At 36.0% G+C, this 18,648-nt stretch overlaps 1 protein-coding gene across 1 annotated transcript in view; it reads left to right on the top strand.

Annotated features, from left to right (window-relative positions):
- LOC133749296 (arylacetamide deacetylase-like 2) overlaps positions 1 to 16,902 on the top strand; it is a 28,663-nt gene extending 11,761 nt beyond the window's left edge. The window contains exons 2-5 of the mRNA XM_062178497.1: positions 1,080 to 1,302; positions 4,742 to 4,811; positions 7,345 to 7,516; positions 16,300 to 16,902. Of these exons, the coding sequence (XP_062034481.1) occupies positions 1,080 to 1,302; positions 4,742 to 4,811; positions 7,345 to 7,516; positions 16,300 to 16,902 (1,068 nt within the window). The remainder of the gene's footprint in view (positions 1 to 1,079; positions 1,303 to 4,741; positions 4,812 to 7,344; positions 7,517 to 16,299) is intronic.
- The last annotated feature ends 1,746 nt before the right edge of the window (positions 16,903 to 18,648 follow it).

Here is an 18,648-nt window from a genome sequence, read left to right as displayed (position 1 = left end):
CAGTGTCAGAGAAAGACAAAGAGATAGAGACAGATAAAGATGAGAGAGAAGACAGAGAAAGAGAGAATCTTTCTTTCACTGTTTTACTCCCCTAAATGTCTGTAAGAGCTAGGCCTGGGCCAGGCCAAAACCAACAGCTGAGTCTCCCTTGTGGATGACAGGGGCCCAAGCACTCGGGCAATCCTTCACTGCCTTCCCAGTCATGTTATCAGGAAGCTGGAGTGGACACAGAGCAGGTGGGACTCAAATCACACTCCAATGCTGGATGCTGCCATTGTAAATGGCACCATAGTTACTGCTCCACAACACTGACCCCTCATTTATCACAGAATTTTTTTTAAATAAACACAATTTATCAATTAATTATATAGAAGAGAAGATGTACAGCACTGTGCTAGAAAAACAGTTTATACCTTGCTTTGCTAACTACTAACTTTGGTTATTAAAATGGACTTCCGTCATTATCATTAAAGTAGCTGGGTTAAATGAGTTGTCATATCTTGTAAAATCTTAGCATCCTCAGACATGCATAATCTTCAGTGCTCTGTAATGTTCTGTTTCAGGATTCTTTCCATGTGAACTATACAGAGACAATTTTGAAAACATCAAAAATGCTAAAGAGTGCTTTATTTCAATAGTATAAAATTTTAAAAAATTCTTCATTTTTAAGGAAAAGAAAAAGGGCCTATTTGTAGCTAAAAATGGAAACTTAATTTATTAATATATAGTTTTTCTAGGTTCTTTATACATTTTAAATTAAATTGAATGACCAAAAATAAAATTATGAGAATATGCATACAAGGAAGTATAAAGTCTGTTATTTCTAAAATAATTTTTACATAAAAGTTTATAACTCAACTAACATGAAATTCACTAGCAGTGAATTAATGCTCTAGTTCTGAAATGCTGCATCCTTCAGATTTCCTAAGAAACAATAATGCTTGATTTAGGATGTGCAATTAGACTTCTGCAACAGTATTCTATTATTTAATTTTCCTTTATCACTACAACTTTATGTGCATTTGATGTTACTAAAAGTCATAAGGTTCTAAACTTTAACTTTTGTTCTGTTTTGATAGGCCCTGTTATTTGAAACTATAGGTGTCATGAAATACGAAGAATTATTGTTAATGTTATTGTCACTGGATTATACAAAACCAATTTCAGATGAAAATGTTACAGTGACAGACACAGCGTTTGGTGACATCCCAGTACGTTTGTACTTACCAAAGAGGAAATCAGAAAGACAGAGACCAGCTGTAATTTTTCTTCATGGTGGTGCCTTTGTCTTAGGAAGTTGCAGTAAGTATATTTTATTAACTATGGATATGTGTATTTGTTTTACACATGTTTCAATATTCATATTACAATGTATCAAATGCATGTATTTAACATTAGTGAAAAATTTATTGATATAGCATTTATTTTTGAGTATATGGATATATACTACTGATACGGTAGACTATATCAATCACAGTTCATAGATATTTCTTCATATATAACTTGGCACACATAGTATATTGTTTTAAAACATCTGTAAAATATTTGATTTTAAATAAACTTAGATTGATGGCATGGAATGGAAGGTTCAAACAGTAAACCTGAAACAAGTTTGAAATCACTACAGGATCATACTTCAGGTTCAGTGAGCAAGAAGTTTTAATGTTAGATCGGAAATGCTATAATTTTTAGTCACCAAGGAGCAAACATATGTTCAAGTTGTGGATTGGAATACAACAATAATGCTGAGGCTTAGAATTTAATGCATAATTTTGATCTCAAATGAAAAGACCAAAAAATTGGAAAATTGGATTCTTTCTTGAAGTCTGTGTTCCCATCTAATATGTGGAGATAATTCCAAGAGGTGCAGTGGAGTAGCTCACTTACACACACACACTCCATTCATACACTATTTTTTAGACTGTTGGTGAATTTTTTTTTAAAGATTTATTTGAATGTCAGAGTTACACAGAGTGAGAAGGAGAGGCAGAGAGAGAGAGAAGTCTTCCATCTGCTGGTTCACTCCCCAATTAGCTGCAATGGCCACAACAGCACCAATCCGAAGTCAGGAGCCAGGAGCTTCCTCCAGTTCTTCCCATATGGGTGCATCTTCTACTGCTTTCCCAGGCCATAGCAGAGGGCTGGATCAGAAGTGGAGCAGCTGGGACTCGAACTGGTGCCCATACAGGATGCACTGCTGGTGGCAGTTTCACCTGCTAAGCTACAGCACTGGCCCTGACTGTTGGTGAATATTACAGTCATTACACAACATAGATTTCAAAGGATATCATATTAGGTACTTAGAAGATATAAGAAGCAAGTGATTTGATGCATTTCTTCAAAGAACCCTTAGCTTGATCATTATATTCAGAATTTTGGTTCTATGCTCTATAACATTTCCAAGCAAGCAAAAATGCTTCTGCAATCAATTGGGTGGCCAACTTTCATTTGCCAGGTAAACACCTACTCAGGATGATATTATTGCCACAATTTTGTAGGTGAGGAAACAGATAAGGGAGATGAAGTAATTTTATTCAAGTCCTACAGCTAGCAAGTGCTGAAATCAATGGTCAAGCCCAGGCTTATTGGTAGGACCTCAGATTTAACATTGCACTACTGATGAGGCATTCATCATACTCTCAATGTGGCTGAAAGATACTGTCTCAGAGGTAGATGCTTCCTCCCAGCTCCCTCAATGTAATTACTCAGCTTTCAGCACTCTCTCCAAGCCTATCTCCTCCTTCCACATCAGTTACCGAGTACGTGTGTCCATAAATTATGCACTTTTTCACACCACTCTCCTGCTCTCTGCCCCTATCCATCACATACATCTTAAATATCATTAGTACCTTATGTATCCTATCCTTTATTCTTTCTACTTAAGCCTTAGGAAAGAATATTTTAATCTCTATTTTGCTGGAGATCAAATTTCCTCCTTTTTCATTATTTGATTTTATCAATATTTCTCTTTTGTTCTATCTACAGACATGTTACTTGATTAATTTTTTCAAGTTGTGTAATTTGAGGACAGCCATTCTACTCTATTTTTGCTGGAACTGCTGGTTCCTTTGGTTTCTGTCAAACAAGTTTCTTTGAACTTTCTTGTGTCTCCTTTCCCCCTCTTCATTTACCTCTCTTGTTGAAATAAAACAAACACTGTAAAACAGTTTCTCTCTTTACACTTTATAAATGCTTGTGTTCCCCAGTAGTTCCTTCTTCAGTTTTTCGAACCCTACATGTTCTTTTATTTTGCCCTCAATACCCTACTCCCCACATTCATGCTATTAAATTTTGGCTCCGTGTTTCCTGATATAACAATATTCCTTAACATCAGAGCAACATATACAGCTGTTGAAAAACCCAGTACACCTGGAAGAATCATAGATGATCCCAGTTTAACACAATCTCTAGCTAAAAATCAATAAAATGAGGTTAAGCCTAACATATTCTAAAGGTTAGCAAACACAATCATCTCTACCTTCGAATAGCTTCAGAAGATAAAGGAATAACAACAATAAAAACTCCAAAAAATAAGTAAAGAAAATGCTCCTCAGCTTGTGTTCTGTCAGTAATTGGCCACAATGATCAATTACACATTGCCCTGTAGTTTCTACAACTAAAGTCCTTTTATTGTCATCTTACCTTCTTCACATCTTCCCCTTTCCATCCATGGTAAAGACAATTATTGATAATTTATATTCCTTTCCATTGTTTATTCTTTGCTCATTTACTACCATGTCCTCATCTACGTAGCTTGATTACTGATTTCTGCTTTATAATTTGCATATATGACTCTATTTATAATCTTTTTGTATATTTTAAGTATTATCCACTACTAGACAAAGAAATACTTAGTGTAGCATGCAAGTTCAGAGACCTATTTTCCTGTGTTATCCAACTTTCAGCTCCTTCTGCTCTCTAAATTTTAATCTCAATTAACTGCACATATTTCCTTGACATCTCCATGTATTTTCATGAGTGTTGACCTTTAGATATATTTCTCTACACTGTCCTTCCCCATATGATAGCAGCCATCATATCCTTATCTTTAAATCATTGGTATGGGACAGACAGCCTTTCACAGACTGAATGCTTACCTAGAGCCAATTGAATGAATGAATAAAAATACATTGAATGAAAGAAATTTTGACATTGATTACTAATGGGTTTTATCACAAATTTTACCCAATCCCGTTTATCTTTATACTGCTTTTGTTTTAAGTACACATTTAAAAAAGGGAGGGTCTAAATATTGTATCTATTACTAATAAAATCTTGGAGAATGAGTCCATAGCTCTTGCTAATGGGTTATCCTTGATTAGCTATTTACCCCGCTTAGTTTCTAGCAGTGCTACACAACTACAGCCTCCCGCTGATATGACCAGCGTGGGAAAGGAGCACAGCATGACATATCTGGGCCATCTGTGGTGACTGGTGCCCTTTCAAAGTGTGCAGCACAGTGAACCTGGAAGGAATGTTTTGACCCCAAGCAAATGCTTCAACAGGGCATGGCAAACTAAATCACTCATCGGTACCAATCACATGTGTTTTCTCTGACTGGTGAGGAATGATATAGTAGGTGGAAGATCAGTAAGGTTTTGTTGCTCTGTCGGAACTCCCTGCATGTGGCAATTAATCAAATCCATGTTTCTATCAGATTTTATGAGTGTGAGTGCTTTTCCAATGCTCTTTATTTATACAGTTTACTTTTATGTTTATTTATTTATTTATTTATTTTCAGAACAGACACCTTATGACTCCCTGAGTAGACGGACAGCCAACAAACTTGATGCTGTTGTCGTTGGAGTGGAGTAAGAGAAAAATATATAAATATATTTATTAATACTACAATCCTTATCCTCTCAACACATTTGATTTCCAAAGCAAATCAAAAACGACTTGACCCTAGGCTTTTGTAGTTCCTATTAATATTTTTATTAGCATTATATGTTTCCTTCAAGTGGTCAAGTCTGTCTTTAATATCTTTGGAGGCCCCTGAAGGATACAAGAGAGTGAACGTTGTTGGCAACACAGCTCAGATAATCTATAAGAACATAATGCTCAGGTTCTAGGGAACTAATTTAATCCCCCAGGTAACATATCTAGAAATGGGAAGCTTACCATTAAACACTTGGGATATTGGGTTTAGGTTGAACTGGGAATAAAAGGATAAATTGTACAGACCTCTTTGGTTGGAGGAACATCAGGTGACAAAAGTTGAAATATCTGATCATGTCAAGTTATTCTCAGAGCAAGAGATTTTAATACATTATGCTTTTTGTCCAAATTTCTAAGAATATGCCAGAGAGAATTGTAAATTTCCAGGACTTTCTGACTAATTTGAGTGTATTCTGGACCTTTAAACCACCATTTTCAGCAGAAATGTGCTCAGAGACCTGATGCTGAGGAGACAATGTTGTGGCACGACTTGGCTGAAGAGCAGTATGATGAGGGTCATATAAAACATACAAATATAATCAATGCTGCCCTGGTCATTATGACTGTTTTATATTAACCAGAGTTTTAATTAAAAGTTTTAATTAAAAGATAGCCTAACATTCCTTTTATTATTTTAATCCAGGATATCACTTCATTATTTTTTTTAAAAGATTTATTTATTTACTTGGGGCAGGGCCAGGCTGAAGCCAGGCTAGAATGCCATGTGAGTCTCCCATGTGGGTGCAGGGGCCCAGGCACTTGGACCATTTTTTGCTGCTTCCCCAGGCGTTAGGATGCTAGATCAGAAGTGGAGCAGCCATGGCACAAACCAGTGCCCATATGGGATGCTGGCATTGCAGGAACTGACTTAACCTGCTGAACCACAATGCCAATCACACTTCATCATTTTTAAAATGATGATGTATGTTGTACTTGATCTAAAATTTCTATTACTTAATATATTTGTTGTTATTTATCCTGAAGAACATTTAAAGTAATAATTAAAATTTTATGTTACTGGGTTTAGATTATGTAATATTTTATATTTTAGATACAAATTACAATGTAATGAGGTTTCAAAGAGCTATCTGACCAATATTAAGTAATTAGTACTGGGATATTTATAATTCTCTAATTCTTATGGATATTGTGATTGCTACTATAGATAGTTAAAAAGACAATCAAATAGGAGTGTGTTTCTATAATAGAAGATAATGTATATGTGTATCTATGCCCATGTGTGTATATATATATACACATAAGGGTACTTCAAAAATATTGTGGAACAAATGGAATTAAAAGTATGAATTTATTTTGGTGCAAAATGTTTTTGACACAGGCATTTCATAATACATATTTTCCATATGATTGAAATTTTTTCCTTTAAAATTTTACACTCAAATAGTTTTATACTTTTAATCTAATTTTCCACAAACTTTCTGAAGTAGTACATATATATGGATATATATACTGTGATAATTTATTTTACAAATGAACATGCAATAATTAAGAAAAATCTCCTTGTCATACTTATTTTAATTCCATGAGTTTTTTTTATTTACTTTTTTATTTATTTTTTTAACAGGCAGAGTGGACAGTGAGAGAGAGACAGAGAGAAAGGTCTTCCTTTTTGCCGTTGGTTCACCCTCCAATGGCTGCTGCAGCCGGTGCATCTCGCTGATCCAAAGCCAGGAGCCGGGTGCTTCTCCTGGTCTCCCATGCGGGTGCAGGGCCCAAGGACTTGGGCCATCCTCCACTGCCTTCCTGGGCCATAGCAGAGAGCTGTCCTGGAAGAGGGGCAACCAGGACAGAATCCGGCGCCCAGACCGGGACTAGAACCCGGTGTGCCGGCGCCGCAAGGTGGAGGATTAGCCTGTTAAGCCACGGCGCCGGCCTCCATGAGTTTTTTAAATCAAATGTTTACATAAGTACTTATGAAATGAAATAGAATATACTGTTTCACAGATTTTTGATTTTCATAAATTTGTAATGTGTAATTTGTAGTGTAAGACACTGACAAATAGTTTACTCTTGGATTTTTTGCTTCTAAAATATCCTCTGCATTGCTATCAATGGTTCTGAAATTTCTGAGTCACCCACCACCACATTAAGAACTAGATGAACACTGCTGAACAGCTTTATTACTAGTTGTTCTTGTGCTGAATATCTTCCATACATATATCCTTTCTCATATCCCTGTAGAACATACATTTTACAACTGTTATGCCAGTAATCACTTCTTACTTTAAAACACAAGTTAGTAGTAAGCCCAGATTTAGTTGTTGAAATTAAAGATTCGAAGTACAACCAGTTTTGATCTACAGATCTATTGATTAATTTAGATTCATAGCCTAAGTTTAATCACACATGCTTTGTTGCTTTCTTTCTTTCTTTTTTCTCCTGAAGCTTCAGATTAGCTCCTCAATATCAATTCCCAGTTCTCCTTGAAGATGTGGTTTCTGTGGTCAAGTTCTTTCTACAGGATAACATTGTTGAGAAATACGGAGTGGATCCCACCCGAATCTGTTTAACAGGAGATAGTTCCGGGGCTGTGCTGGCCACAAAAGCAACTCAACTGGTATGTTTATAACACACACACACACACACACATCACATCGCATATTCTAACACAAAAGAATCATTTTATTCCATTTACGATATTTCTATTAGTCTTATACTTTAACCTGTGGTATGGAAAAGAACCCACTCCTAACCAAACAACTCTCTATCCTTCTTTTCATAATTTTGCCTTTAGACAGATACGGCTTTAAAAGTATTGAGGGGGCACTGAAAATAATGCCATAAAGCTATTTATTCTCATAATTTTAAGAAAAATACTACAATGTTTAGGAACCAGTAATTAAAATGACTGGGGGCTTATTATTTTCTGTAAGTAGTTGTAAGGTCTTCCTAGCAATTGCGTTCATTGCAATTGATGTTTTAGACCCTGAAGAATATCACAAGATAACATTTGGGCCATGTGTCATACCTATATAGAAAAACCACTACTGTGATAAGGAGAAAAATGGTCTCATGTTAAAAAACACTTTCTGTATGTATTGAAATAGCTCACCAAACAAATAATATGTTTTTAAATGGATTCAGGCCAATACATAGTTCTCACCTTTGGAACTTTTTTTAATGGAACAAAATTAGCCTAAGCAGAGAGATACAATTACAGTGTGCAGACTGACCTCTACTTACAAAGTGAGTATGGTCTCAAAAGTTCATTAAGTTGTTTTTACAACTTTAAATAAAAATAAAACAAAATGAATGATAGTGATCTCTTGACATCACATTTAGTATGCAAAACAAGGAAAATAAGCCTGCGTTTTTCTTTTCATCATCTCAGAGCCACCCTGCTATGAATCTTCATGCAAATAAAGCCAATGCGTTCTGACAATGGCTTAAAATCTCCCCTGTCCCTGTTGAGAACATCTTTGGTATCAACAAATCCACAAGCAGGGAGGTAGCCCAGAGAAAGTTCTCAACACAAGGAGGAAGCAATTCTGAGAGAACTTGCCAGTGCAGAGGGCAAAGGAGGGGATTGGATGCATATATCTAGTTTTTCTTGGAGCATATGTCTGTATGAAGGAAATCTACATACTTTACTTTTGCTTTTTAGTTTTTGAAGTTGACTCCAATAGCATCAGTAGTGTATGGCATCTCTCTCTATAGACTAGTCACTTCCCATTTTAAGACAACTTCCCCTTCCATTATGAAATTATTGCTTAATTATAATTAATAACATAAATTCCAAATATACCAACCCATATGAACTTATAAAAGCTCAAAGCCTTCTCTGGAGTTATTTATCTTAATGCTCTGTTTGATGGGACCCTCATTATACAAATAGAGGGTTTGTGAAGAATATACTAAGTTATCAGCAAACCTCCAGAGCAGGAAGTGGTTTTTCCGAAAGAAAAACAAAAGAGGGAGAGGCAGACATTCAAAAGACATATAACCAAGTTTTAAATAAGCACATAACTCATTGTTAACAAATTTTATTGTGAATTATAGTGCAGAGAAATTCTTGAGATATGTCACTTTTTCCATATTCAGGCTTAATCCCTTCAGATACATTCTCAGAGGTGGAAAATCTTAATGACTAAGGCTAGAATACATATTTTTGCCAAACAACTGTAAGAGATTAGCTTAGGCACGAAAAATGTAAATCAGAGTCTACTTCATTCCATATTCTCATATAGCCATAATCATAATGATCTTATTTTTTGATACACAGATAAAGGAACATTTTTACCTATGATATTAATGTATATTTTTTTCATTGCCGCCAAAATAGAATATTTTTACTGGCAATAATACATATAAGGGATTTGATTTCTTTTTCAGTTGACTCATAATGCATGGCATTTGTTAATTTGTTTTCTAATTTTTTTTGGTAATTAGCAATTATCATTTGCTAACCAAAGATACTAACATTTTCTATATTTTTTGAGTCTGTATTATTTATTTGATTTTGAGTTTTCTCTTTCTTTTCTTTAAATTTAAATTTAATTTGAATTTTAGAAAATTCAAGTTTATAGAGTTTGGTAATCATGTTATTTCTTCTATTGCCTTTAAGCTTACAAACCTTTCTGTTTTAAAAATTTGATAAAGTTTTACTTAACAGAAAGAATATCTCTTATCCATGTATGTGCATGTAGTTTGTTCTCCTAAAATTATTAATGCACTAATACCCCTATGCTACTTTTTAACCTTTGCTATGATTTAGTATCTTATAGAACTGGTGTCTTAAAATATTTTTTCTTGGTTTAAATTTGATATTTGCTATTTCTTTTCTTCTGCCAGATCACATCATACTCCACTTAAAACATGAATATGTTCATAGCAGATAACTATTTTTATAGCCCTCCTTGACGATCTTAAATATAATTAATATTTATTGAGCACTTACTATAGTTTTAGAACTCTTGTTTATTAGCATAATCTCCTTTTCACTACACACAAAAATATATATATAGCATTGGTGAAAATTGTCTCCTCTATAGAGATCAGGAAACTGAGATTTTAAAAGGTGAGGTAACTTGCTAAGTACCATAAATTAATATGTTGTAAAAAATCAGGGCTCACACTTACATGTGAACAACCCCAAAGCTTATATTTTCAAACATTGAGTGATACAGCCTTTTGCCTCTTTCCTCTTGGTGGATTGGGTATTGGAATTGGATATCATATCACCATGAGCCTGCTTCTGATTCTAAAACTGTTTTAGTGTCTTACTTCAGAGGTACATAGGGGGATTTGAAATTTCATAGCTAAAGTAGGGAGCAGGAATAGAACGGATAAATCCACAAGGTAGAGAAGATGGAGTCAGTGAGGCAGTAGTTTTGCAATACTGAGCACCCTGGAAAGCCCTAGGTGGAAGTCCTATAGCACTCAGCACAGACTGAGTGTGTCTTCTGGGATAAAGCGAAAATCCTTCTCTCATCGGTATGGTATTCATTCATTCATGGTAGCCCATGGTAGAGAAAAAAAGAATAGATGAATTAGATAAGATTTCTCACTAAGTCAAATGCTTGATGGATATTCTACATACAGTCATCATTCCATAGCGGTACATGGAGAGGGTAAGACTCCAAGAACAATGAATACTGCATACTAAACCACTGACCACAGATGAAGTGAAGAAAATCCAAGGATGGTGAGGTGAATGGTGAGGGAATGGAATATGACTCTTGAATAGGACATTCAGCCCGAGTTGTGCTCTGGTGATCTCAAAGCCATCTGGGACATGAGGTCATATTTAGTATTCTTCAGGTTTTCTGGAGCAGGCTAAATAAATGACAGAGGTGTTCATGAAAGCTACTGCTTTGAGAGACAATGTTAAAGACAATGGATCCACTGAGTACTATGGACCTCTTTGAGCAAGAATTAAAGTCATAGAGCAGAACTTTTCAGCATGTTGCAACAACATCCATATTACATAACTCCCACAGGGCAGGGCTAGAACCTGTTGGTGCGCAGAGATGAAGAACAGTCTGGGGGTGAAACAACAGCATCTAATTCAAAGAGGTCAACAGGGAGTGGCAACCAGTGATGCTGTGAATCATGGGATAGTAAGTACAGATAACAAGGTGATCAAGAACATCACTGGCATGTTATAGATGAAGAGCAACATCACGTTCATGAGATGCCTATAGCAGTGTTTCACAATGAAAGCACACACACACACACACACAGAGGACACTTTTTAAATTGAAGTTCCTGACCTCCAAAAATTTTAAATGAATTCTAGGAAATCATCATGTATTAACGTTTTCTTGGAAATCATCATGTATTAACGTTTTCTCTTAGAATCTGTGTCTTATCCAAAAAGCACCAATCATTCTAACTTTGAATATCTCACAAATATTCTCTTCTCCATTCCTACTGCTTTACTCCTATCCTCACAGTCTCTTACCAAATCCATGGAAAGGATTTTCAACATGGTTTGCACAGACCCATTATTGCATAGAAGGTTACCTCTGGTAAGCAAGTCTGGAACAGGACGTGTAAAGCCCTTTATAACCTGGCCCTGAAGGTGGCCTTCAAACTCATGTAATAGGGAGCTGGCTAAATAACTTCTGGGATCAGGGTCAAATGAAAATGCAGGACCATTTCTTCAAAAAGCTAGAAAAGTTGTTGTTAAAGGTATAAATACATGAAGCTTTTTCCTTAATGATTCTCAACTTATAAATATAAGTGACATAATTGCCATCTAGGAAAAGAAATTTAAAATTTTAATTTATTAGCATGAATTTTGAAGTTCATATTTATGTTATGCTATGCTAGTTTTGAATGCAAATATGCACATTTAACACATAAGCAGAATCACTGATTTTTTTTGCGGCTTATATATGCATATGTATTTTGTTCTTACCAGAAGATATTGGAAATGCATATAAAATTGCTATTTCACTATTGATAAGCACACATTCTACCAACACTCTCTACCTCCATCTTATCGATGATTAGGGGAGGATTGAAAGTAAGAGAATCTATGGTTTGCACTATCTTCTCCTTTCTTTCTGTGTCATTATTTGTACTCTGGGTAAAATAAGGATGTAATATGACTAAGAAAGCATATGATAGGGTTCATTGGTTGTTTGCATTTCTTCTACATTTGAAGTGAGTTCTGGTTCCAACGAAAAGATTGACTTCTTAAGGCTGTCAGACCCGGTGCTTATTTAGAAACAATCAAGTTTGTACAGAACATGGGAACAGAATTCTGGTAGATCCAGTTTGCAAGGTAGTTCAGCAAGACTCAGAATAAAAGCTAAGCTAAGTACATTGTGGAAACTAGCAATTGTGAATTTTATATGCAAATGAGGCATAAATATATATGCTGCCTTTCCTGCCCACATAGCTGCTCCATTGTACTGTTGGACTTCAACTACAAAACAAGATAGAAGATGAAATTATTAAGAATTTCAGGTTAGGACTGTGACTGCTGAGCTAACCATGCATGAAGTCCTTTGTACAGCAGGTCATCCACATATCAGTACTTGACTCATGCCCCTAAAGTCAGCCCAAATGGTGGGAATTAATCTTTACCTAAGTAAACCAAGTTGTTGAAGACATTAACTTAAACAGCATGATCAACAACAAATATAAAGAGTTCGACATTGAAGCTGGATTACTTCAAGAAGGAGTAGCACTGTGAATCCTTCCTACCAAAGATGAATTGTGCAGTATTCATGTTGTATGATTGGAGTACTTCAGGAATTTGCATAATGAGGAGAGCCTCTGTTAAATGTAACACCAGCCCTTTATATCCTGAGCTACCAGAAATCCTAATTATAGTGAAAAATAATCAAATATTAATTCAATAATTTCGCTTTTGTTCTGAAAGGCAAGGGTAAGATTATGATGTGCTCTATGTGGTCTCTTTCTTGACCTTGCATTTTTATTCCTACTTGCTTTTGAAGTAATCACATCTTTAGTTCAATAAGTCACTTCCTTGCACTCAAATACACATAACTTGTCCATGAGTTAGTAAATATATATCCACTTGTGTGATATCCATATTCACTTCGCAGGTCCTCCTTTCTTCTTTCAGGGCTTGGGGTGGCTAAATGACATTGCTTCATTGCTCCCCCGATGTCTGGTTTCTCTGTCCTCTTTGAGAGCCTATGGCACTAAGACAAAGCAACTTGGCCATACATTCTTCAATAAACAAGGGTTATTATCGAAATCTACTTGTCATATTCCTGGTATTACTTTTCAATACTGTTTTTGGTTACAAGGATAGCATCCTATTTCCTGTTTAAAGAGTGGAAGTCTGAGTAACAATAATAATTCATTCACCTTTCTATTTTTCTTCACTAATGTGTATACAATATATACATTTTCACTTATATATTTCATGTATAATATATAATACATTATATTAATATATCAGTATTTAAGAAATTAATGGATATGAAGCACATAAAATTAATATATTTATATTTATCATATACATATTATTAAACATGGAAGTATGATTGGTAGGAAGAAAGAAAGAGAGGGAGAGGGGCCGGCGCTGTGGTGCAATGGGTTAACACCCTGGCCTGCAGTGCCAGCATCCCATATGGGTGCCTGTTCTAGTCCCGGCTGCTCCTCTTCCGATCCAGCTCTCTGCTGTGGCTTGGAATAGCAGTGGAGGATGGCTTAAGTCCTTGGGCTCCTGTACCCACGTGGGAGACCTGGAGGAAGCTCCTGGTTCCTGGCTTCAGATCAGTGCAGCTCCAGCCATTGCGGCCAATTGAGGAGTAAACCAATGGATGGAAGGCCTCTCTCTCTCTGCCTCTCCTCTCTCTGTGTAATTCTGACTTTCAAATAAATAAACAAATTAAAAAAAAAAAAGAGAGGGAGAGACAGAGATTATGATGGCTCAGACATAACACTTTGTACTACTTTAATTTATAACACTATATGCAATTTACTATAATGGGTAATGTTATATACAGATTTTTTTGTTTTTTGTTTGTTTTTTGACAGGCAGAGATAGACAGTGAGAGAGAGAGAGACAGAGAGAAAGGTCTTCCTTCCGTTGATTCATTGATTCATCCCCCAAATGGCCAATGGCCACTATGGCCGGCGCACCACTACGGCCGTTGCACCATGCTGATCCGAAGCCAGGAGCCAGGTGCTTCCTCCTGGTCTCCCATGTGGGTGCAAGGCCCAAGCACTTGGGCCATATTCCACTGCCTTCCCGGGCCACAGCAGAGAGCTGGACTGGAAGAGGAGTAACCAGGACAGAATCTGGCGCCCCAACCGGGACTAGAACCTGGGGTGCCGGCACCGCAGGTGGAGGATTAGCCAAGTGAGCCGCGGCACTGGCCTACAGGTTTTAATAAAATGAAAATTGGTCTTAATGATTAAGTTTGAGATTAATCACTCTGTGAGTTTAGGAAAAGAATTGGTCATTTTGATTATGTACTGCACGTATCACCATATATACTTGTTTATGAATAAATTTAAACATGAACTGAAATACAGGGAGAGTTCCACAACACATTGATAACACAGTGATTGTGCCTGGTGCAACACTGCTGACTGTACAATGTGAGCAGATTCTCTATTAGTTTTTTGACAAAGGTTGAATTTGATTTGAATCTTGAAAGAAGCTAGAAAGATAAGGAAGAAATTGAATCCTGGGTCAGCAGATAAAATAAGGAAGGGCTTAGAAACATAAAAGTTGAAATATTCGTAACAAAATAAAATTTTTCATTTGACACATGAGAAAAAAAGGTTATGGGCATATACTGCAAAGGAGTTAAAAATACAATCTAAATTTCTTCTAGAAATTTCAATGTAGAAATATAAAAAATTTTATATTTCTAAATTTCTTTTTCTTTTTTAAAAATTTTTGACAGGCAGAGTGGACAGTGAGAGAGAGAGAGACAGAGAGAAAGGTCTTCCTTTTTGCCGTTGGTTCACCCTCCAATGGCTGCTGTGGCCGGCGCACCACGCTGATCCCAAGGCAGGAGCCAGGTGCTTCTCCTGGTCTCCCATGGGGTGCAGGGCCCAAGCACTTGGGCCATCCTCCACTGCACTTCCAGGCCACAGCAGAGAGCTGTCCTGGAAGAGGGGCAACCGGGACAGAATCCAGCGCCCCGACCAGGACTAGAACCCGGTGTGCCAGCGCCGCAAGGCGGAGGATTAGCCTGTTGAGCCACGGCGCCGGCCTATATTTCTAAATTTCTATTTCAATGTAGAAATATAGACATTTCTAACTTGGAAAGGAAAAAAGATTGCATGCCTGTTCTCTTGACACCTCTTGAGCCAGTGGAATCTGCTAACTGCTAACTCATTTTTGGAGGGTATGTGGTATATATCATGTCTGTTACTAACCTGAGAGGGTAGCAGTTGATGCTCTGCCTCATTGTAGGTTCTATGCTCAGTGTTGTTTCTTCCACTCACCTTATGAGATGGCACAGTTTTTCAGTAAATTATCAGTCAAGGGGGACTGGAGAGGGATGAAGGGCATGGGGGAGATTCTGTTAGGAGACTTTCTCTTTACTCATTTTCATTTTGACGTTATGGGACCTATATATATATTGGATGTGCATTTGGTCTTTGTGACACACGATAGAGGTTTTAAATAATTCTCATTGAATGTAAGTCAGCTACTAGTGAGAGTCTGAGTATGAAAAACAAGTTTCAGATCTTGAGACTTTCCTGTAGAATAGTGGCAGACACATATACATGTGTTCAGATATCTCTGTTGCAGGGGCTGGTTTGCAGCTTACATAATTGGTTCTCTCCTGTCATGGGCAGGATTAAAAAAAGAAAAGGAAAGGGAAATCAACTCTAGCCAAGACTTCAGGATGCTTCTCATCACTGTTATGAAAGAGAGGCTCAAAATACAATGTTTCATATCTTTTCCTCCTCTTGAAACTTTCATAAGTTACTCTTTATTTTCTATCACATTATACTCTTTTGTTCCAAAGGTAGGTTGTATATTGAGACTATTTCCTTTCAAATTTGGTTAATAACTGTGTTTAGATATTGATATTAAATTATTGTATTTATTCTTTTAATCAGTTAGGTTACTTAAGGTCCAAGTGCTTTCTCAATATAGAAAATTTGTCATCTTCTTTGGGAATCTCATAATCATATTTCTATTTGGTGGTCATATGTGAGTAAAGATGTGTGTGTGTGTGTGTGAGAGAGAGAGAGAGAGAGAGAGAGAGAGAGAGAATGAAAGTAGAATGACATATTTTAATGTTTATAAAATAAAATATAAATATGAAAATAATCATTAGGTACTATAACAATCTTATAGCTTTATTTACCTCAGATCATTGAATACAAACTCATGCTGCTATAGTTGAATAGCCTTTGACATATTCATACTTTATTTTTTTTCAGATACAGAGTGACCCAGAATGCAAAATTAAAATTAAGGCACAAGCTTTAATCTACCCTTTCTTACAGATGCTTGATATTTCAATGCCCTCTCACCAAGACTACCAGCAGGGTCCAATTCTATCAAGGGATGTGGCAGTTAGATTGGGAAGTCTGTATGTGACTACAGATAAAGCACTGCCCCAGGCAATGAGAGTAAACCAACATATGCCTGAGGAATCAAGACATCTTTTCAAGTATGTTAACTGGAGTACTCTTCTTCCTGAGAAGTTTAGAAAGAATCATGTTTATACTGAACCAATTCTTGGAAGACTTAACCCTTCATATCCAGCACTTACGGATAGTAGGTTATCACCCTTAATAGACGAGGATTCCCAGTTACGAAAGTTGCCATTAACTTATATTGTCACCTGTCAACATGATATCCTAAGGGATGATGGACTTATATATGTCACACGACTTCAAAATGTTGGAGTTCAAGTTACTCATGTGCACTTGGAGAATGGATTCCATGGAGCTCTATCACTTATGGCATTGCCACTTTACTTAGATCTTGGCATTAAAATACAAGATAAATATATTAGTTGGTTAGAAGAAAACTTATAAACCTGTAAATAGTGCATGTAGCTATCTAATCAGTTCAGTTGGTATTGTACTCCAAAGATTGCATTTTGAATTGTGAGTTTAATGGACAAATCTATGGTCTGAGTTTGGGACAAACCTAAGTTTAAATTAAAATAAAGGTTATTATGTATCTTGGAACAAGTTACTTAATTTCTTTAAATCTAAATCTTGTTAAAATGAAGACATTCACTGTATTATTTCCATCAAATGATATTATTCTGCTTGATGAGTGCTAAGTATGCACCAATAATACTCAAAGACAAAATGTAAGTATGGTTATAGGCAAACTAAGCACAATTTGCATACATTGATAGGAATAGTAGTGATGAGTAAGGAGAAAGTGTATGGAAGGAAAATCACAATGATATCTGTATGGGGCACTATATTATTTTGCAGCAATTTTTCTTCGATTAGATATAGTCCATACATTAATTGGTTCTGATTAGTGTAAATTTTCTTGTTTTTTTTCACATATTCCATACAAAATAAGCTTGCATACTCTTGGTTTCCTTTATTACACAAGGAAAAAAGTTAATATCTGGACTATAAATTATTCCTATAGCCTAAATATTTGACACTTACTCAAATTTTTAGCAATATTGGCCCTGAAAATAGGTGAGTTAATTGCATTGATTGCCATTGTATTGCTCACATTTTAATTTCTACAATGAAATACTTAAGACAAGCTACTTATGAAGAAAGGAGGTTTATTGCTTTGGAGATTCACAGTCTCAGATTGGGTAGCCTATTCGTTTAGCACCTGCAGATAGCATTATTGTAGTTAGAGTCCCCAAGAAAAACAGCATTACATGGAGAGAGTGCATGTATCTATAACTATACTTGATAAAGCCACCATGATTAGATAATCAGAGAGCCATCCAATACCACATCCAATCTAATCATTCCTCAAAGGACCCATCTCCAACCACCAAGATTGAATTAAGTTTTCATCCTATTGGTACCATAACTTATGACTCTTGAGTCTAAAATCTGCATGAATTTGAAGAGCCAAATCATGTTCAAACTATAGTTGCTACATACTAACTACTAATCCAATAAATTCTTTTATCAACTGTATATGAAACTCAGAATTATTTATTCTATTATTTTGAATTTCTGGAGTGAATTAGTTACTCTCATAGAGCAACATAAATAACTAGATCTCCAGATCTATTGGCTTCCTTAATGGGATCCTGCACTCTTATCAGGGCACATACATCAATCCCACAATTAAAATAAATTCTTACCAGGGGGCAATATGAGCAATGTGTAATTTTCTGAGGTCTCAGTGGCACTACTGTTTACATGGCATTTTCCATGTTTTGTGTCTTCATTAATAGTGAGTACATTTGGTTCTATGTAAGTTTAATTGTATCTTGTGAGCTTCATTGATAATAAAATCACATAACATTTTTATAATTTTTCTCTGCAGTTTTATCATTTGCCTTTTGGTCATTTCAACAATAATCGCTCACTAGTCTTTCAGCACATTTCACCATATAAGGCTCTTCTGTGAAATTCAAATGCTCAGTATATAAAAGTATATTTTGAGGTTAGGTTTCATTTTGTTTACACATCAGGCTAGGCTACAGTTCATTAGTTATGCAGGCCACCTTGAACTAAACATTATCACTCAAGTACAGAGGTTGACAATAAATGAGTCTCAGCCATCAGGCTGCCATTTGATTGAATTATGTCTATGCAAAACAAATGCCTCATTACACATTG

This window comes from Lepus europaeus, chromosome 2 (assembly GCF_033115175.1).
Source record: "Lepus europaeus isolate LE1 chromosome 2, mLepTim1.pri, whole genome shotgun sequence".
NCBI classification, from domain to species: Eukaryota; Metazoa; Chordata; class Mammalia; order Lagomorpha; family Leporidae; genus Lepus; species Lepus europaeus.
The sequence above is the reverse complement of the archived record's forward strand: the minus strand, read 5'-3'. Positions and strand labels throughout refer to the sequence as shown.